The sequence below is a fragment of the Populus alba genome, chromosome 16 (genome assembly GCF_005239225.2).
Source record: "Populus alba chromosome 16, ASM523922v2, whole genome shotgun sequence".
NCBI lineage: Eukaryota > Viridiplantae > Streptophyta > Magnoliopsida > Malpighiales > Salicaceae > Populus > Populus alba.
Genome location: NC_133299.1, coordinates 7,578,764 through 7,600,874, shown reverse-complemented (window position 1 = coordinate 7,600,874; position 22,111 = coordinate 7,578,764). Strand labels below are relative to the sequence as shown.

At 34.3% G+C, this 22,111-nt stretch overlaps 2 protein-coding genes across 2 annotated transcripts; both read right to left on the bottom strand.

Annotated features, from left to right (window-relative positions):
• Nucleotides 1-133: 133 nt before the first annotated feature.
• LOC118062542 (signal recognition particle subunit SRP54, chloroplastic) lies at nucleotides 134-7,429 on the bottom strand. Its single transcript, XM_035076346.2, has 15 exons — nucleotides 7,179-7,429; nucleotides 6,916-7,054; nucleotides 6,566-6,633; nucleotides 6,387-6,488; nucleotides 5,844-5,996; nucleotides 5,641-5,718; nucleotides 5,141-5,266; nucleotides 4,913-5,015; nucleotides 4,192-4,292; nucleotides 3,496-3,633; nucleotides 3,276-3,419; nucleotides 2,940-3,015; nucleotides 1,999-2,084; nucleotides 1,771-1,896; nucleotides 134-535 (listed from the first exon to the last, which is right to left on the bottom strand). The coding sequence occupies exons 1-15, from the start codon at nucleotides 7,356-7,358 to the stop codon at nucleotides 428-430; spliced, it is 1,728 nt and encodes a 575-aa protein (XP_034932237.1). The 5' UTR covers nucleotides 7,359-7,429; the 3' UTR covers nucleotides 134-427.
• Nucleotides 7,430-17,836: 10,407 nt separating this feature from the next.
• LOC118062502 (uncharacterized) lies at nucleotides 17,837-21,843 on the bottom strand. Its single transcript, XM_035076284.2, has 7 exons — nucleotides 21,704-21,843; nucleotides 21,430-21,605; nucleotides 20,261-20,331; nucleotides 20,030-20,131; nucleotides 19,738-19,893; nucleotides 18,702-18,791; nucleotides 17,837-18,182 (listed from the first exon to the last, which is right to left on the bottom strand). The coding sequence occupies exons 1-7, from the start codon at nucleotides 21,775-21,777 to the stop codon at nucleotides 17,949-17,951; spliced, it is 903 nt and encodes a 300-aa protein (XP_034932175.1). The 5' UTR covers nucleotides 21,778-21,843; the 3' UTR covers nucleotides 17,837-17,948.
• Between the last annotated feature and the right edge of the window lie 268 nt (nucleotides 21,844-22,111).

The window sequence follows — 22,111 nt, the reverse complement described above, 5'->3', positions numbered from 1 at the left end:
ACTCTAACAGCAGACAGAACATGTAGTTTGACATGTCGTTTGAGAATAATGAGCTGGATACCTTCAGCAGACAATTACAGTGTCCTGCTCTTAGGTTGAACATGAGCAATAAACAATCTGTACAAAAGAAATATTACCAGAATGACATGATTTTATCTCAACCTTCGTTGCCATTACATACATGTCTGAGTTCTTAAACAAGTTTTCAAGCTTTAATACATGGTTCTGGGTCATGAACACTGGTGAAAACATTCTTATCTTAAAAATTTGATCTCATGGAGAGAGCAATTAACTCTCAACTCTCCAATCCCATGTGACTTTGAACTCCGCCTTCTTGATAAGGAGATATCAAAGAGCTGGTAACACAACTGTGACTATGATCCGTTGACTTCTGGTCATTGTTGCAGTGCCTGCCAACTAATTAGCCCTAATTGCTAGACCCAAAACCATGAGGACTCGCCCTTGATGATACCGAGTCAACAAACCGCTTCCTTGATTCTGATTTTCTCCTCCTCCTTGCAGTGCCGGGAGGAGCCTTATCCAGGAGACACCCAAAAAATCAAACAATTAGAGTGGGCTAGGACTAATTGGATTCTGGATATGCGTAAGCTTCTTGGTTTCTCTATTGGTTTCCAAATATTCTTAACCCCTTCAAACAAGGGAATCGCAAAAGGCATACAATTATATAATACAGCAGGTGGAGGACCATGCAAATTTTACTGCCTTTTCACTTTGTCAAAGCTGCAGAATAGTTTGGTTAAACGAACAAAATGGAAACCACAGAGAAGTTTTTTCCTGATAAAAAAAAAACATGAAAGTACCAAGTTCCATTTACCATGTTGACACTTGAAAGTATTTTGTATGCCATACAATTTTTAAAAATCCAAATAATATACTGTTTAGCTTATTGTTTGGTTTTGTGAGCCGTCTAAATGAATGGAGCAGATCATGCAAGGAAAACTTTTCCTTCAATCCTCCCTAAAATGAATGGCGCAGATCATGCAAGGAAAACTTTTTCTTCCATTCTCCCTAAGCGGAGTCTAAAGACAGAGATCTCTACCTTCTCAAAGGTCATCTTTTTTTTTTAAAAAAAAAAAAAAAACACTGTACTGCCAAACATTTTTATTATCTAATCCTTGGTACATTTCTGCCATCCAACTTAAACTACGTCACAAAATTCTGCTTTTCAAAGTACACTCCCACCATCCATTTAAACTAGTATTTGAAACTAGTATTCTCTCGTCTAAGCAGATAAAATAAAACATAGAAATAGAGACAATTAACTCATTTATGCAACATAACTTTTCACTCATGATATTTATCTTATTCGAAGTTTCACAGCCTTGGAACGGATTATGCAGTAATAAGGATGTAATAAAGTAGGTAAACATAACCATTAGAACTGAATAGCAGAACTTTTTCAGTCTTTAGAATTGCTGAGAACATTCTGTACAATCATTAAAGAGTGCAAAGAAAAAGTAGTTGCTGAGTACAGAATGAATATAATCAGATTATGTGAGTTATGGACATTCTGTCCATAACTCACATGATTATATTTTTTCTTTGCACTCTTTAATGCTTCTTTTGCTGTCCATAACTCACATGATTATATTCATTGGTAAAGAGTTGCTGAGTACAGAATGAATATAATCAGATTATGCATGACTCAGCAACTCTTTACCAATGAATATAATCATGTGAGTTATGGACAGCAAAAGAAGCATTAAAGAGTGCAAAGAAAAAATATACATGCATAAGCACACAAGGTACCTTCTGTTCGGTTTTTAGTGCATCCTCAAGATTGCTCAGGGAAGGAATAGATCCACCCTCCATCACACCCATTAGGTTCTTCATTCGAACACGCATTTGGAAGAGTTGGGCAACAAGTTGGCTCACCTAGTTTTGATGTCACAAGTATAACCATGCAAAAGTAAACAGCTAAAATATGATAGTACAGAATATTTTCCAGTGCACACATCAAGTAGCAAGCGTGCATACCTGCTGCTCTGTTTTTCCAGAAGCCTGGGCAACTCTTTTCCTCCTTTCAGGAGATTCTGCTAACAATTCTGGTTTCTCTCTCTCCTCTGTAAATTAAACAAGAAATCAGAAAGCATTAGGAGGACTGAATATTCTGAAGGGTTAAACATGTGAACACTGTATCACATAGAAAGAAAAAGCATGCAACACAAATCTTTATGAATTTTTTTTTAACAACCAACCATTTAGACCTTCAGTTGCATTGAATAAAATATTAGATGCATTTCAACTAGAGAATCAGCCAACAAGCAAAACTGACTCCAAAAGACTGGCTTTCGTTTCCAAGACAAACAATGAATAAAGGAGAGTCAAGTAGAAGTATGAAGGTTCAGAAGCAAGAATAATAGGTAAATGAATAGCAGAGAGATCAGTAGGCGTGGCTAAAAAAAATTTATTAAATCTTCACAAGGCAACACTGTCACGCTTTATCCACATGATTGGAATAAGTTCTACTTTTCCAAACATGTTACACACTAGAAATGCTGGTTAAGAAGATGCATGCTAGGCCAGATAATAAAAGGTTTGATGTCTTTAGTTATTTTCAAAATGAATCCAGAAAAAACTTGTAATGCAATACTCTGACAAGGAAACCATTGAATAGCTCTTGTCTCTGAGTAAATTCAAGCAACACATCATGTACTTATTGAATCCTACCCAACAAAGTTTCTTATAACACAAGGACTTATCATAGTCAAGTACTGGATTGAAGTTTTTCTGGAGTACATTTGAAGAAAGAACTGTTGATAAGAGGATTATAAAGACTCGGCAAAAAGCCAGATTAGATGAGTGCAATTGTGCCAAAAGCTCTGGTGTCTTATCACCACTATATCACAGTATACATGCTTAGTATAAGTTTTGTATGTCAAAAGCAATTTAAACAAAAATCAGGTAGAAGAAGATACCAGGAGTCATCTCTTCAATCATTGCTTCCATCATCTTTAAATTCTTCTCTGCTTCTCTAACTTGTGCAGGAGTAACCTGTTTGCATGCACATATAGGAAAATTAGCTGAAGCTTCTTCCATAAGCATACGAAGTTACAAGGCAAAGAGAGGAGCAACATAAATCTTAGAAACTTCCATCTTTTAAGTTCATGAATTGAATCCCAAAAAAAGAAAGTAAAATACCCAATTCTACAATACTTAGATCACTAATCCAAAAATCAGAGCATAGGTATCTTACACCAAACCAGCAAACCAATAACTGTGAAATATATTGAAGTTAAGGGAGACTTCCATACCTTGGCCATTCCTGGGATCATCCCTATGACACGAGTCATGGAACCCATCTTAGCAACAGCACGAGTTTGCTTTAGGAAATCATTGAAGTCAAAATTGGCACTCATAATCTTCTTCTGCAATTCTTCAGCATCTTCTTGGCGCATCTGTACAGACAAATCAATGAAGAATTGCATCAAGATACATTCAAGAAAACAAGAAATGGAGCTCGCTCGAACTTACAACTTCTTGAGCCTTCTCAACAAAAGATAGAACATCTCCCATTCCTAAGATGCGTCCAGCCATGCGATTAGGGTAGAAAGGTTCAAGATCCTCCATTCGCTCTCCCCGTCCTACAAGCTTGATTGGCTTTCCTGATACCTGCCATCACTCAACTACTAAATACTAAATATATATGAAATATCTGTACTGTTAACTTACTATTCAGTACATCTTCTTTACCAAACAAAAAAAGAAAAATCACCAAAAAATAGCACTAAGAAACAACCAACAGCTGCTGTCACAAGTATACATCAGCTGCTCAAACAAAAATTACTTCATTCACGCATTTTTTTTCCAAAGGAATTTTTTTTTTTTTTTATCAAACCACACTAAATAACCATTTTTCTCTAAATTTATAGATTACTCAGCTGTTTTCAATATTTTCCAAAAGGGCCAAAGAAATCGTATTCAATTTCCCTATAACATAATCCCAAGGCCCTAATCTCATACAGACAAACATCACAATTCCTTAACAGAAAAACAATCAATTTTAAGAAAATTCCTTGACCAACAAAGGAGATACAAAAGATATCATGAAATGAACAAACAATTATGATAATTTCCATCATTTGTCATAGAATCACAAAAAACTCATACTCACATAAAATCAGGCTGCTATAAAATAATGAAAAAATCTGAGGAAATTCAAACACAGACCTCTTTGACACTAAGAGCTGCGCCACCTCTAGAATCCCCATCCAGCTTGGTCAAAATGGCACCCGTAATTCCAATTTCAAGATTGAATGTTGTAACCAGAGCTGTGAATGTACCCAAAGAAGAAGTGTGTCCATGAAGTAAGTATGAGAATATGAGTTCCATGCATGGTTTAAGATTATAAATAGGACAAAAGAGAAAAAAAATGCAGAATTGGAACTATACAACATGCATAGGATTATATATTGAAGCCCATATGGCCTACTAAGGAAAAAAAATGTATGGCTGTAAGTTTGTCAATTTCCTTTTAAATGATTCATCACAAAAATGAAGATTAACATAAGAAACTGATATATTAAGAACAACAAATTCGAGAAGGTTCTAATGGTACAAGCTTTAGGTAAAATGGGCAAAACAGTTCTTTCAGTTTCTTATACAAAATATTACTAATGATAGTTAGCAGCAAAGAAGTAGAATTTTATGATATTTGTTATGCACTTCTGACACACCTACGTTATCTGTGAATATATATATAGAAAAGAAATCGATAGCTTGTGTAACATGGTAAGAGCATTTTGCAAGACAGAATAGTCACCTCATTAATCTGTAGATTCTATACAAGAAATAACAGTTTCTTCAGGCTCACTTAAAAGATTGTGACTAGCAGTTCAAATAATAACCAAATCATTTGACCACTATCAAAGAAAAGTGAAGGCCAGAGTACCTGCAGCTTCTTGCCCAGTCATTGCATCCACAACAAGCAAAACCTCTGTTGGATTCAATATCCGTTTAACATCTTTCAGCTCATCCATCATCCCTTTGTCTATCTGTTAAATGTTACCAAAATAAAATGTATTCCAGTTAAATAAAAACTACGTGCTGCAAAAACAGAGAATGAAAAGGCATATTTTCCTACTCTTTAGAAGATCATACACTCAAAGAAATTATTAACCTGAAGCCTTCCAGCAGTGTCTACTATGACCACATCTATGTTCTTCTTTTTGGCCTCTGATAAACCTTTCCTAGCTATTTCTGAAGGCTTAACATCAGTTCCTTCTGTATAAACAGGCACACCTACCTGTCACAGGCTACAACTAAATATAAGAAAAACGAGTAATATAAAAGACATATTATCAAAGCAAAACAACGATCTTATTAACTACTGTAACTTAACAAACATGGAAATTAGTTCACTTCAAGTTAATAAGAAACGTCATATTTAGTATTTCATCTTGGAGTAGGAAACATGAATAGCCTTTGCCTTCACAAAATTAGCATCACTATAAGAGTCATCTCTACCAGTAAAAATGCTCACTTTAATTGCACATTTCACTTGACAGCCTAGGCCAAACCCAAAAGATAGGCAAATGCCTAAAACACCAAACAACAACATTAATCCATTACTCTTCAAATAGGTACTAAAGCAATTTCCTGACAGTCAGAATTCAATACCTGTTCACCCAAAATAACAAGTTGATCAATGGCAGCAGGTCTGTAGACATCTCCCGCAATAAGCATGCAAGACTTCCCCTGTGGTTTCCAACACAACTGGTGTCAACAACATAACTAAGCATACAAAAAGCTTATCAACAGCCAACTACAAACACCCACAAACCCCAGAGAAAAGGATAGAAGTTGTGGCTTTCAAAATGCACCTGTTTCTTAAGGTAATTAGCTAACTTCGCACAAACAGTTGTCTTCCCAACTCCTTGTAGGCCAGCCAATAATATTACAGTGGGAGCAGATTTTGCAAAGACCATTTCAGATACCTCTCCACCCATCAATTTCACAAGCTCATCGTGCACAATCTGCAAGAACCAGATATTCATAACCACCAATACAAACACGACAAGGACTTCATAGCTTTTCTCAACTTCCACATTAAAGTCATAAACTCACTATATAACACTCATCAAATTATTGTAAGTAATCCTCACTGCCTCCTAGGAGTTTTTATGCATGCTGCAGGCTTGATTCAATTCAAATGTGAAAACAAAGACAGTAACTTAGACAATAGAAGAATACAGCACCAGCTAAGCCAACCAAACAATAATATTTAGTGAGCACATACAACATCGAAACTGACTGAAAATTTATTGAAGTTCACAAATATAAAGAAGGAAACTTCACTACTTTTATTTCACAAATCACTCAGATTAATTACATTTTAGAAGTATTTAGTTCACAGAAATTTATACCTTGACTAATTGCTGATCAGGTTTCACTCCTCTAATCAGGCCAACACCAACAGCTTGGTCACTGACTGATTGAACAAACCTTCGAACCACAGGAAGGCTTACCTGTCAATAGACCAACCATAATTTGTTTTTTAAAAACATTAAAAGAAACTCGAATTCTAGTTTGCAAATTCCCTCACATCAGCTTCCAGTAGAGCTCTTCTAATATCCCTCATTGGCTCCACGATATTCTCCTTGGTCAAAACCTCTGCAGCAGGTAAAAAAATTCAACCGCAAACAAAAGCCAAACACCAACAAAATGAAAATGTAAAATATTTAAAACAGAAAAAGAAAAGAAACCCACACTTTTAATCCATCTATAGATACCAAAATCAATGCTTTCCTTTTCTTATTGTTTGCTAACATTCATGTATTTTTAATAGCTAAAACACACTACTCCATGCCTAAATTTGCTAGCTTTTTATTAAGGAAAAAAGAAAAAAGAAAAGAAAACTAATTGAATTGACAAAATAAACATGTAAGCTCTAACCTTCTCCTTTGAGCTTGTTCCAAGCAGATTCGAGACCACTAGTTAACTGACCAAACATTTCTGCTTTTACCACACCACCTCCCATTTCTCTTCCCAAAGTAACAACACTCTTGCAATTCACCCACCTCCACATCTCTTTCTGTTCACCACAGGTAAAGAGAAAGAAAAAACAAGAGAAATTTGTACATCAAAAGATAAGCCGAATTAAAAAAACTCCAAATTTACTAAAATGGGAGTTGTTTTCTTTTCTTTCTTGAACTTACAGTGAATGAATTTCTTGAGGAAAGCGAAGTGACATTATTGCTTGAGCCAGTCCACGAAGAACAAAAAGATTTAGTTGAATATCTTGGACAGCTTGAATAGTAAGAGAGAGTCTTGTTGTTTCTCGAGAGAGGAGTAGAGAAATGGCGGGAGGCAACGGTCGAGAACTGTACGGCCTCCATTGCCAAAAGGTAACAAGCTCTCTTTTTTTCTTTTTTATGTGTAGAAAATCTGTTTGTTCTATCTTCTTCTTTATCACGTTAGTTGGTTTGGATAATACGCGGACTATGGCTTTATTTTGATTTCTGGGATCAGAGCCGTGAAAATATATGACGTGGATATTTTAGATCAAAATTAAGCAATATTTGTATTTACCTAGTCCCTATAGTTTTAAAAATTAAATATATAGTCCATATGGTTTTCAACATCACACTTTTGACTTCAATTTACTAATAAATCTCTTTCTTTCATTTTTCCAATTTTTTTCTTGGAATAAATCTATTACCTTTTCGGTTGATAGAAAAAGCCACAATCTAACAGTATTGTTATAACTTAATCTTGATCTATTTATTTTTAATTTAATTTTATAAAATTAACATTAAAAATTAAAAATTAAGAATTTATTTTGATGTAAAATATAATTTGTCAATTTATTAAAAAATTAGGGATTATAACATATTTTTATCATTCTTTTCTTATTTTTGAGACAATAATAGTTATTTTTAAAAAAAAATAATTATTAATCAAATTTCAATTTTTTAAAAAATAATAAATTTGTTTAAAACTTTGTTTTTCATGTGCTATCAAACTTTTATATTATAAATACAAATCGCATACAAAAAGAAGGAGAGGCCATTACAAGAAATCCAGAGGAGACATTACAAAACAAAAAACTAAAGGGAAGGCATTACCAGAAAACATAAATCTATTTTAAAGAAGGGAGCCGCCAGCTCCAGATTTTTTTTTTAAACTCTCCACGAGCTCCATCTTCATCAACTTGGTCACACACCCTGATCTTCCTCCCTGCCGCCAGAGTCCCCCTGCGATCCCTCCCCTGTGTTTCTCTTCCCTGTCAGAACCTAACCCAGAGACAGCCCTTAGCATTTATCCCTGCCAGCAAACTTCACCGTTCGTTTTCTGGCTAGCATTCATCATCTCCTCAGCCGTGGTGGTGGTTGCGTTCCTCAGCCACCCCCAACATCTCAAACCGTAGGCAGCTTCAGTACAAAGAAGAGTTTTCCTTAGAACTCAGTTCCAGCAGCAGCTTCTTCTTCTTACCAGCACCCAGAGCAACACCAACATCACAAAGCAGCGACAGAAGGGGAAGATCATCCTACAGCAGCAGCTCTGCACCAGCATGGTGGACGAGAGCTACATCAACAAAGTCTTCAGCATCCCCATTGTGGTCTCCTGTTTCGGCCATGAATGAAACGGCAACACTAGGAGCAGCAATAGCAGGAGCACCACGGGAGTCGTGGACTATCCCAGCCTCCATTGAAGCAATATTTAGAAGCTCTCTTTCGCACCAGTAGCCGTGAGCGAGCTCAAGCCAACAGCAGCAGAGGAGCTCCAGCAACTCCAGCAAACTATAAGCTCCAACAGGCGACCCCACCGTGTTCCTAAGGCCAGCGTCCACCGGCTCCTCAGCCGTGAGAAGTTTTTCTCCACTGTAATTAGCTTCCTCTCTTCTCCCCTGGCTATGGGTCCAACCATCAATAGTATTGGGTGAGTCGTTGCCTCGTTTTGCCATTTTTAATTAACCTTTTATTGTGCAAGCATGCATTGTAATTCACGAATGCTTGCTCAGTGCAACAGCAAACCGGGTCACTGGCTTTGTCTGGCTGCTGGGTCTACCCCAGCCCATACGACTAGGCTAAATCCAGCTCTAAAAAATTAAAAATATAATAAGAAATAGTTTAACAAATTTTGAGATTTTATTTATTGGTGTCAGAGTCAGGAATACCGTATTTTTTGGGTTACATAATATTTACCAACACCAAAATTAAAAATATTCATATGTGAATATTCACAGACATGAAAGTCAGGAATATTATAAGAAGACCATAAGAATTAAGCAAAAATAAACACTTGAAAATTTGAAACAAAACTAATAATGCAGTCTGCTTCAAGTAGGATGCTTAAAAGATGATAGTATCTTTCCTTTCATGCAATCAGTTTCATACTATAGAATCTTTGTTGACCAGTTATGGTTCTTAATAACCATAATACTAGGTAGTGACTCCTTAAACTAGACATTTTCTAAAAAAATCAAGATGTCAAATATATGTTTTTTTTTCATGAAATTTTTTTAAATAGTTGTCCCGATGTCCGAGTGTGACAAGCATTATGATATTACTACTTTTATGCTCATTTTATGTTGCGGTTCATGTTTCAAGTTAATTTTTAACCTAAGAAAAGGGTACATGTGTGATGGATATTAAAAAATATAGGGTATTTTATTTTATTTATTAAGAGTAGAATAATATTTTTATTTTATTTTCAGTTTACCCTATATATAATCTCTTTGTATTTAGGTTAAACTTATTCCTTTATATTATTATGATCACATCATGCAATATCAATAAAAGTCTAGTCTCCTTCTCTCTTATTTTTGTATTTCTCTTTATTTCTTTGGATTGTTTAACATGATAGCGAAGCATGATTTTATAGAACGAGACTTAATCTCAAACACAGTTTCCACGAATCCAACTTTGAGAAGATATTTATTTAGTTTTTGCAATCTGGTATTTTGTTTTCCTTTCTTTTGTATTCTGGTTTTCTTTGTTTGTTGATTATGTTTACTGAAATAGATGATTCGTTTCAGTCTATGAGTGTGATAGTTGAAAAAAATTATTTATATTAAAATTATGTGATGAGAAATTTTTTAAAGGGTAAAAGGATGTGGGGATATGTTAGTGGAACTTCTGTAATACCTAAGAATACTCATAAGAGTTATGTTACTTTGATAGATGCTTAGGAAGCAAACAATGCAAAGATTATTACTTGGATTAACAATTCTGTTGAGCATTCCATAGGTATACAGTTGACAAAGTATGAGACGACAAAGGAGATTTTGAATTCTGCAAAGGTTATTCACGCAATTAAATTTTACATAGCAATATCAATTAGAAAATGACATACGAGCTCTTTACTAGAAAAATATGAGTATTCATGAGTTTTATTCTGCTATAACAGATTTTTAAGATTAATTGGCCCTTACAGAATTAAAAGCATGTGGTGCATATTGCTCTTATAGAGCAACAACAATTGATATTGTTTTTAATTGTACTTCATAGTGATTTTGAAGGACTTAGAGATTTAATTTTGTGTCATTCTCCATTGTTTTTTGTTAACTTAATTGTCAGTGAATTATTGGCTGAAAAAATATATTTTTAGTCTTATTCTGAAAAGGAAATTCTTTCTACTTATAATCCTTCTATGCTAGCTATACCTTTTAAGTCATTCTCTAATAATCAGAATAAACATTACACAATGATTGCCTTCAATAAATACAGTTTTTGTAAGCAGAAAGATCATTGAAAGGCTTAGTGTTCCAAGTTAAGATAACATAATCAAGTTTGGAAACTTAACAACTAGTCACAATCTAATGTTCATAGATCATATCAGGGCTACAAACCATTATACCATAATATTGTAGTAGTAGTTTCATCAGGTCCTTTCACCGATCCTAGTACTCTAGCTTAATAATTTCAAAATTCTCTCCTTACAGTCACAAATTATGTTTGTTTATTCTTGCACAAGTCAGTTGTCTCATAGTTTTTCAGGTATGTCATATTCTAAATAGGTCTTAGATTTTAGTGTTTCACATCATATGTTTCATGATTCTTCATCTTTTGCTTTTGTGTCTCATTTGCCTTCTATTCTTTTTTTTTTTTATTAACGTGGGTGTCCGGGCCAGCTTGCGCGCACCACGACTAATCCCACAGGCCCTGAAGTTAACGACCATGTAAACCTCCAGTGGTCATCATATGAGCAACCTAGGGCTTGAACCTGAGACCACAGAGGGAGCAAACCTCTTGGTCTCAGGCTCTGACCACTAGGCCACCACCTAGATGGTTGATTTTTGTTATGATTGATGATGGCACTTTCATTCCCTTAGCAGATATTGGTTCTATTGTCACACCTCACTCTCATTTTTTCTTCTTCTTATTTTCTCTATCCCACCCTAAAAAAATATAGGTTTGTCCACTTTGTTGTTGATATTTCAACTCCAGTCCTTTTTCTTTTGATTTTTAATTTTTATCCTTGCCTTTTTATTGAAGTTTTATTTGTTTTTAATTCAATCATTCAAATCTAATTTGTCTTGTATAAGTTTTCTCGATTAAACCCTTCTTGATTTCTATGTTTTTTTTTCCTTAGTTCTTTTATAAAAGCTTCAACATTTTCAGTTTCATTATTCAATCTAGGTTTATGATGTATTTGTTTCCTTCTATTTTGGTCCTTTTTTATCATTTTCTTAAATTTAATTTTCTTTTCAATTTAACCCTTTAATCAATTTTTTTCTTAACTTATAATTTATTTTTTAATTTTAATTTTCATCATCATTCTTTTAATTGCTATTTTTTTTTAGATCCTTTTGTGTAATTGTTTTCTTTTTCGATTTCATCCTTCGACATTTGATATTAGATTGACTTTTTTCAATATAATCCTCCAATCATAACTTTTTTCCTTTTCTCTAATTTATTTTTATTTTCACACTCATTCTTCTAATTGCTATTCTTTAAATCATTTTGTATAATTAATTTTTTCTTTAATTTCATCTTTCAACATTTGATTTTTTCATATATGGTACTTCTGATCTAATGACCCATCATAGGTTTGAAAAGTTAATGTGGGTCAATATCCTTTTTTGACTTCTTTGTTTTTTCAATTTAATTTAATTGCATGAATAACCTTGGGTTGGGTGTGGACTCGTCCAGACCCAACTTCCACGCCCACCTTGGGGTTAGGCGTGGAGTTGTCCATGCTTAACTTGGATCTGGGCGAGCACGCGTCCAGACCAACTTGGGTGTGCGTGTGGATGCGTCCATATCCAACTTGGGGTAGAGAGTGGACGCAATCATACCCAACTTGGGTGTGGGCGTGGCTGAGTGCCCCAAGTTGGGCGTGGACATGTCCACGCCCAACTTAGGTGTAGGTGTGGACGCGTCCAAGCCCAATTTCGGGTTAAGCGTAGATGCGCCTAGACTTTTAATTATAATAAAAATAAAAATAATTATAACACAAATAATACTATTTTTAATATTAATACTTTTAATCATAATAAAAATAAAATTAATTATAACACAAATATTTTTAATATTAATAATAATTGTTTTTTCAAATTTATTAAAAATTTTATTAGTAATAATAATAACAACAACAACACAATGATAATATTTTTAATATTCACACAATTAATTATAATAAAAATAATAATATTTATAGCATAATTGTATTAAGAATTTCAAGGATGATTATAACACAAATAATAATATATTTTATATCAATAATTTGAGTTATAATAAAAATAATATTATTTATAACATAAATATTATTATTTTTTATTTGAACACTTTGAATTATAAGAGAAAAAATAATACTTAAAGAACACATTATTATATTAACACATGTGGTTGGGCATGGATGACACGACGAAAATATTGATGTCTTCTCCCAAGTGCAGGAGTGTCGAAGTAATAAATAACCCGGCAAGACCGGGGTCGAACCACAGAGAGGTTAATTGTACAAATTATAAATAACAATACTAAAACAACAACAACAACAATAATAATAATACAAAATAAAATAAACAAGAGGCGGTAATACCGGCCAAGTACTTCAGACAATAATAACAAGAATTTACAATAATAATAACAATAATAATAATAATACAAAATAAAATAAACAAGAGGCGGTAATACCGGCCAAGTACTTCAGACAATAAATAATCAGTACGTGGCGTTGTTATACCTGAGAATGATCTAAAGATCGGGTCACAGGTTTCCAGCCTATATACTGAATTTATGAAAAGATGAAAAAGATATATTATATAATATAAACAGAATGTAAATAATAACAATAATAATAGTAATAACAACAACAACAACAACAACAACAACAATAATAATAATAATAAAAAGAGGAGGAAGAAATTAATGAGAACTTTGAGATGGAAGATTAATGTAAGGATTAAACAATAATAAAAACAAATGTCAAGGTTAGAGGATCCACCAATGGTATTTCAAACAATTATAATATAAACTCTTATTACTCAATTTGGAAACCACACACGAGGGAGGTTCCAATCAGATGATTTGTCATTAATAGCTCATTATAAATTATTAACATGATCATATTAATTATCTCATTTACATAACATCAAACTTTTAAATATTATCAGGAATTCATGATGTTAATTGATGTTAACAACAAATCAAGTACCTTTCATAGCCCCAGGTGTAGGTAATACCATACGGTTGGGTTATGAGAGTGCCAAACATTTGTTGTACCAAGTATTATACAACACAAATTTAGATTAACCATTTAACAAGCAAGGTATTAAGAATTAGTAAGATAAAAAGATAAGACATGTTAATATTAAACATTAAGGTCCATATTGAGTTTACATCATACTTGTTCTTACACCATTAGTGTAACCTTTTCACCTTGACATAATAAACTTAGCCAAACATAATGAAGAAAAGAAACATAAATAAACAAAATAAAAACATAAATAAAATACAAGTTAACTAAGGAAAGGAAAGGAAATGAAAAGCATAAACAAGAAATTAATGAAAGCAAAACTTAAGAATTACAAAAAATATAAAGAGAGAAATAAAGAGCATGAACTTGATCTGAACAACCAAGCCCCTAAATACATGGCAAATGCCTCCTTTTATAGGCCAAAATTCGGAATTATTGCTTTGATGACTCATTGTTGAGTGGGTGGCTAACTTTTGACTTAGTGAAAATCCTTATCATCTTGTCTAAATAAAACGAAAATGCTAGCATCAGAACTGGGTCCAGATGTCCAAATAAAAGTTCTAGGAAATTCTCTTAGCTTTCCAGGAAAAAGAAATGAGGTCATTTGGACTTCTAGAACTCAAGATATGGGCTGAACATTGAACAGTATTGGGCTGCAGGACAGATTCGGACTTCTCCGTTGTTGCTATAATTTGGACTTGAAAACGGCCTTCTTAGATCTTGATGTCCAAATGAAAGTTGTAGGCCTATGTCTTATCAAATCTCTGTAAAAATTTCAGATCATTTGGATATCTAGAACTCGAGATATGACCCAATTACCGAACAGTATTCCAGTTTGGACTGCACCAACGTCTCTTTTCTAAGCTTCACCCTTCTTTATCTTCAAAATTCCAGTAGTTGAATTCATCAATCAATCCTTTGATTTATGTGATATGCCTGCATTTAAGATGAACATTTACCATATATTAGGGTAATTTATAATATTAGACATGTTATTATAAAACATGCTTTAGTTAAGGAGTTATTGATACTTTAAGTGCAAAATGATGATATAAACCCTTGATAAACATGCACTTTTAAGTACTAATCAATGGACACGTCCAGACCCATCTTGAGGTTGGGCATGGACACCTCCTCGCCCACCTTGGGGTTGGGCATGGACGCTTGGGTTTGAGCAAGCACGCGTCCAGACCCAACTTAGGGTTAGGCGTGGACGCGCCCAGCCTCAACTTAGGTGTTGGCTTGGCTGGGTGCCCTAGGTTAAGCGTGGATGTGTCCAAGCCCACCTTGAAGTTAGGTATGGACGCGCCCAAACCCAACTTGGTTTGGGGTTAGGCGTGGACGCATCCAGCCTCAGTTTGGGTTTAGGCGTGGCTGGATCCAGCCCCACTTGGAGATGGGTGTGGCAATGGACGCCTCCAAGCCCAACTTCGGGTCTGCCAAAGACAATCAGGTCTTTTGCCTAGACCCAAGCGCCAGGTGGTGATTGGGTCTGGCCTGAGCAAGGGCAGGGCTGCCCAAGTGCCATGTGCCATTTGGGTTGTCATAGCCAACCAGGCAACTTAAGCGCCAGCTGTCCTTGCGTGGGTAACGCCAACGCCAAGTGCCCGCTCCCCATGGCCTGCAAGTCCACCAAAACTTGCGCTAACCCATTTTTTTTCAACCATCCCTTCAATACCAAATGCACCCTAATGAAAAAGACAACTTTATCCCTCACATGCTACCCTTGCAACTCTGTGTCAAGAGCTGGGCTACCATTATTAGGGGTGATCATTTCCGGTTCGGTTCGGTTTTTACATAAAAAAATTACCCAAATCGACATTATTAATTTTAAAATTTTAAAACCGAAACCGGTTCGAATCGACCGGTTTCAGTTCGGTTTTTATTGTTCAAAAACCAGTAAAACCGAAAGCAAATCTCAGTGTTCGGTGCCCACAAACTACAAACAAATGTCGATATTTGTTATTCAGGAAAACAGATATGTCCAGTGCCCACAAACTACAAGCAAATCTCGATGTCCAGTGTCCACAAATTACAAGCAAATCTTGGTTTCTGTTGTTCAAGAAAACAAATCTGCCCACAAACTCCAAGCAAAATAAAACTTAATAATAATAAAAAAACCCACAAGATGCAGAGAGAGATAAACTTGAAATGGAGTTAGAATCCACGAAGAACACTTTGGCTTTCCACGACCATATTTCAAAAGTTGAGAGCCCTTCTTCAAAGCAATTAAAGCCTGCAAAATGCAGAAAGATGAACCAGTGGCGTGATACAATTGGCATCTGGATGATATGTTACTAAGACAACAAAAAAACAAAAAGGTGTCATCTTTGAATTTAGTTAATTGTTTTACACATATTTTGGCACAACTGCTGGGAGAGATGAGAATTGAGAAGCAAAGAGAAAAGGAGAGAAAAAAGGGAAGGGATTGGGAGAAGATGATGAGAGGCAGAGAAAAGAGAGGTGGATGATGAGAGGGAGAGAAAGGGGGTTGTTAGAAGATGATGAGAGGAGGGAGGGAGGGAGGGGGATGATGAGAGGGAGAGAAAGAGAGGCAGTGAAAAGATGATGAGAGGGGGGAGGGAGGGGGGGCGGCGTCTGCTGAAAGTTAGTTTAGGTGTAGGGTTTTTTCTATTTATACTTGCTTTTCTTTTTTTAAGTGATGGTATGGTTGAACCGGTTCGGTTCGATTCGGTTTAATCGGTTTCGGACTTTAGAAACCGAAACCGAATCGAACCAGATTTTTTTTGTGATTTTTTAGTCGGTTAATTCGGTTTTTTTTTTCGGTTCGGTTTTTTTGGTTATTTTTTTTCGGTTTCTCCGGTTTAATCGGTTTATCGGTTTTTTTGCTCACCCCTAGCCATTATACTACTTTAATCCATAATTTTTTGTGTCTATGTAAACAGTAACAAAGATACTAAGCCCTTTTAGTATATTAGGGAATAAAAAGGGTAAGTAATGTAAAGATATCAAAGGCTCTAGTCCTGCCACATGTCAAAAGATTAGAGAATGAAATGGTTAGAATGTTGTTAGTAGCTGTAAGTCTTGTTTGTCAGTTAAGAGAATCAGTTAATATTGTTTAGTGAAGAATAGACAACGTGAATAAGCTTCCTACTGTAGCAACATATAAACAGGTGTCAAATAAGGAACGACATTCAATTAATAAAATAGTGAATCAAAAACAGAATTTCTTCTTCCTCTTTGTTTAACAGAATCCTTCTCTGCTTTTCTTAATATCTCTCTATTCCTTTTTCTGTGTAAATCTTACTATCCTAACATGGTATCAGAGCTTTGAGATTCTTGATCTTGAGACCTTAGCTTCTGCACTCTATGATTTTTTTACTCTTGTTTCTGATTTTGGCTTCATTCTCGTCTTATTCATGAAATTCTTCTGTATCAGTTGATTTGTCTATTATTTGTTTGATATATTGTCAAACTGAAAATTCTTCTTCAAATCTTCAACTTTCTGTAAGATTCTTCCTTCTCAATCTTTGATTCTCTTATTTTCTACTTCTTGCACTCTAAAAAAAATGGGACTACTTCTTAACTTCAGATTGTTCAATCTTCTATTAATATTTGATTCTCTTCTTTTCTACTTCTTGCACTCTTAAAAAATGGTGACAACTTCTCAACTTCAGATTGTTCAATCTCCTATTACCTATTTGCTTCTTATAATTTCTACTGCTAGGACAGTCAAGCTTGATGATACAAATTACCATGTTCCAATTTTATAATTAGCTCTTCTAAGCTTGCAATTAAGGGGGAATGTAAAGATATCAAAAACTCTAGTTCTGCCACATGTCAAGCCACATGTCAAAAGATTAGATAATGAAATAGTTAGAATGTTGTTAGTCTTGTTTTCAGTTAAGAGAATTAGTTAGTATTCTTTAGTGAAGAATCGACAACGTGAATAAGCCTCCTATTGTAGCAATAATATAAACTGATATCAAATAAGGGAACGACATTCAATTAATAAAACAGTGAATTATAAACAAAAAAATTTCTTCCTCTTTGTTTAACAGAATCCTTCTCTGCTTTTCTTCATCTCTCTCTGTTCCTTTTTCTAGGTAAATCTTACTATCCTAACAATCAAGAACAGAACTAGCGTACAAATCAAATCACGTCAGCACAAAATATCTTGTAACTAGATACGGGAAAAAAGGCAATGACAAAAGAATCGGGAATTTTGCTTTCTAATTACGTAATGCCACAGTATGGCATTGCAATTCCAAATATAATTAAATAACAAGAAAACAAAATGGAATTATACAATCACACTTGTTTGATCAAGCCTGCAATAGGTACACTGCATCAGTTCCAGAAATGCATATATCTTCGACAAATGGAATGGTTTTCCTTACAGTCAATCTCATTGGAACCCTCATCGCGACATCACTTGTTTTATCTCTTTCCATGCATACGGCAGCATAATGAGAACTGGCCAGTTCAAAAAGTCCAAATTGCCAGTTGTTTGTGAGACTCACAGGGTGGTCGGAAGATTCCACAACTACTTCAGATGCCTGGTTGCAGAATTTGAATGAATCGTTAATCAACAGCTTGCTTAATATGATTACTGATACTAAACAAGTAAAAAAAAAAAAGAGTCAGGAAGATACACAATGTAGAAAATCAGAAATACTAGGAGAAAAAAAGAGTGGACCATCTAAGGTTATTGTTTGCATAAACCCTGAAGAACTACCATTTTAAAAGTGACTATACAGTATCCAACTAAAGGAGCTTGAGGGAGAAAAAGAAAAGGCTTCCTGTGCTATACATAGGACAACTCGAGTATCACTTTCAAGGTGACCTTTCTTTATTTATTGCCCAAAGCTCAAAGCACAGCCATGAACTTACCAAACTTTATAGAATAGTTTATTTCCTTAACATTGGCTATGTGCTTAGGCAGTATACCGTCCAGCAATGTGTTCCCGTGGACATAGGGCTATTGATCACACACTTCAAATTATTTTAATCTCTTTGCACACATTTCTAATTTGCATCGGTGCTCTCTCAAAGAAACTCGAAGATTTAGGACATACCCCAGAATTGGTAGCATCCTTCATGCGAATTGTGAAAGTCTTGAAAGGTGCAGCAGAGAAGCCTCTTCCCAAAGCTTTCACATATGCCTCCTAAAAATAAGATCCATCAGTGACAGGTTTGAGGAAAATATATTCGGCCTGTAACTTTCCATGACAAATTGTTTTCTTGGCAGCATCTAAAGCTTTCGAATTGAACATAACTTGAAACAAAATGCATGCTAAACTCAGTCAAGCCTTGAATTCGCTTGTATCTTCTTCTTCTTTTCTTTTTTTTTTACTTTTTATGTGAGATCTTAAATAAGATTAAGTTTTTTACAAGGAAAATTAAGTTGGTACATATGGGAGTGATTCATATACATGCATATTTCTATGGTTACAAATGACAAGTCTATTTGATATTCAATAACATGAATGCAACTGTAGGACAGATGTAACTTGTAACTAACTATAGGCCCATCTAGAAACATAAAAAAAAAAAAAAAAAAAGACAGGAGTGAATTCTATTATCTAACTGTTTAATAAACTTTTGCACCATTTTGTCAAATGCAATTGAAACTTATACAGGCTACCTGATTGGAAAAATGTTTGTCTAATTGAACAGGAGAATGGAAGAAATAACTTGCATATTTCTTTGACTGTATATCTACAAGTGAAAGGAGAACTGATTGATAAAAAGAGAGAAAATATGTTGGACATAAAACTTAATATATTTGGTCCTAATAAATTGACATGGAGGTAGATTTTACTGCTAAATACAGAAGCAAGGAAAACACAAAATAAAAACAGTAATAAAGTTCTACAAAGGATCACGCATAAATCGACTAAAAGGATGAGTAAAATATCTCATGCACCTTGAAAAATTAAATTTAAGCAATTAGGCTGACTGATAATAATTTCGCATGAAAATGTTCAATACGAGACTTTATTCTTGCATTTTACCCCAAAAAAAAAGAAGAAGAATTGAATATGCCAAGAAGCGTGTAGCTTTACAAATAAACTAGCATGCAGTTTTACAATAACATAGCACCAAGCTCACCTTGAGAATCCATAATTTTACAAATTCCTGGCGCTGAACTTCAGAGTCAGAAATCGCACTTAAGTGTTCCACTTCATATACAGAGAATAACCGCCGTGCAAAAGCTAAGATATCGTTTTTTATTTTTCTTTGCTTCTCTTCGACATCAATACCAATCTAGAATTACAAATTAAAACAGGCCTAGTCAATTTATTATAAACCAGCTGAAACTTTAATAGAGGCATCCAAGGCAACCTGAGGCATCATTATCTGAAAATATACTCAAGAGAATAAAAATAATCAGAGTACATACTGGTGAATTCACAGTCACTCCACAAGCTATCAAAGATGATGTATGTGAGATATTGAAATGTAATGGAGAAGGGCACTGGCCATCATCACTTTCCCACACTAGCTACACCATGAAAAGCCATACAAGCAGTATAAAAATGAAAATGAGCTTCAAAAAAATGTTTCTTTACAGAAACATGTTCCACAAGAAAATAATAGTATCCCCATCTGAATTAACAAAAGAGAAACCAACCTCAGGCTTTCCATGAACGTTCTTCTTGAACTTCAAAGATCTTGGATCAACAACATGATTGTTTATCTGATCTAGTAATAACAAACATTATTAAAAAAAAAAAGTCTACATGATCTTTCTTCTATCCAATGCATGGTGCAAAACAAGCACCGTGGAATGTGTAATTCAGGTTTCAGAATTCCCACCCATCCTACAAAACATCCCATCCCTTTCTCCAAGTTTAGTAAAAAATGATAAATAAATTACTTCATCATGAAATGAGAGCGAGATCTCACTAATCTCTCTTTTTTCCCCAGAAAATTGTATGGTCCAACTTAACATTCTAAGATATTACATGTACTGCACATACAATCTTTCTCCTTAATTATAGCAGGATTTATCATAGATCAAGCAACCTTATTATCAACTGATATGGGTCTGAATTATCATAACACAAATTTAAAACTCTTAGAAAAGCTTCAATTTGTTTACCCTAAAATGCCTTGACCAATGGCATCTTGAAGCACAGATGCTACAGACACTATAACAGTGACAGATTTTGAGATGGTTGCGCCTCATAATGAGATGTTTTCCTTTGTTCTAGTTTGACTCAGTAGACTCCTTCAGATTACAATTCGCAACATTTATGAGATGCATAAGGAACAGTTCATTCCATTTCTTCAACTGGTTATCTATTTTCCTTTCAAACCAGATCTGATTAGATTGCCTCTCTGCAGAATCAAAAACCTAAACTGCAAGCCAAATATATCTTTTCCATTACTACTATAATTAATTCATAGAGCACTCAACTAGTAATACTACAATTAGCCAAATTACTCCTGCTTTTAAGATGCACACTAAACAAAACTCTAAAATGCTACAGCGAGCAAGGTTTTCTAAGTACAATTCATATGGTGACAGATTTTCTGCAGTCTACAGGAGCAACCAGAAAAGGATGCATTAATATTTGTTATGTGGACACGACAGTCACGGGCAAACCAATCCAAATTTGAAAGATTCATTTCATCAAACACCTATCGAAATCAGAACAAAATCCAAATTCAAAGCCCATTTACACATTCATTAACATAACGTTAATGAAAAATCAAAACTTTGAAGCAGTAAAGAAAAGAGTATTGATCAAATATGTAAAAGTTGAACTAAACCAGGAATAGCTAACAAAAACTTACATCTTGCAATAGTAGTACGAACCAAAGTACGAGCAAGCAAGGCTCTTTTCTGGAGCTGGTCTCCACGCATAGTCAAAACATTTTCTTTCTCACATGGAGATAGAAGTTCCATGTATTGATTCAAAAGAGACACACTCTTGAATTCATCAGGTAAAACAAACCAAACATGGGTTTCCCTTAAAAAAAAAAAAAAAAAGGAACAACATAAGCAATCATTCAGTCCAAATGTATCTCAGAGAAAGAAAAAGACAATAAAATATGTGACAACTCTTACATTGGAGATGGAAGCTGTAAGGGAAGTAGGGGAAAGGAGGGGGAAACAGAGAAATTCCTTTGAAAGCTGCGCATCCTTTAGTATAAAAGAAAACTTGCGGCTGGTTTTGTGTACTATATTATACCATCAGTTTTTTTTTTTTTTTTTCTTTCTTGTTTTTCAAGATTTAAAATTTAAGGAGTAATAACATGTCTTTATATCTTATTTGTTTAAGTTTGAATTATTATTTTATTAAAATTTCATTTTAAAATAATTTTTTTATATTTTTAAATTATTTTAATGTGATGATGAAAAAATTATTTTCAAAAAAAAATTATAGATTTTTAAATAAAAAACACTTTAAATTTTAATTTTTATTATACTCTCAAATATTTCTTTAATGTTTTTTAAAGTTGTTGGAATGAGGAA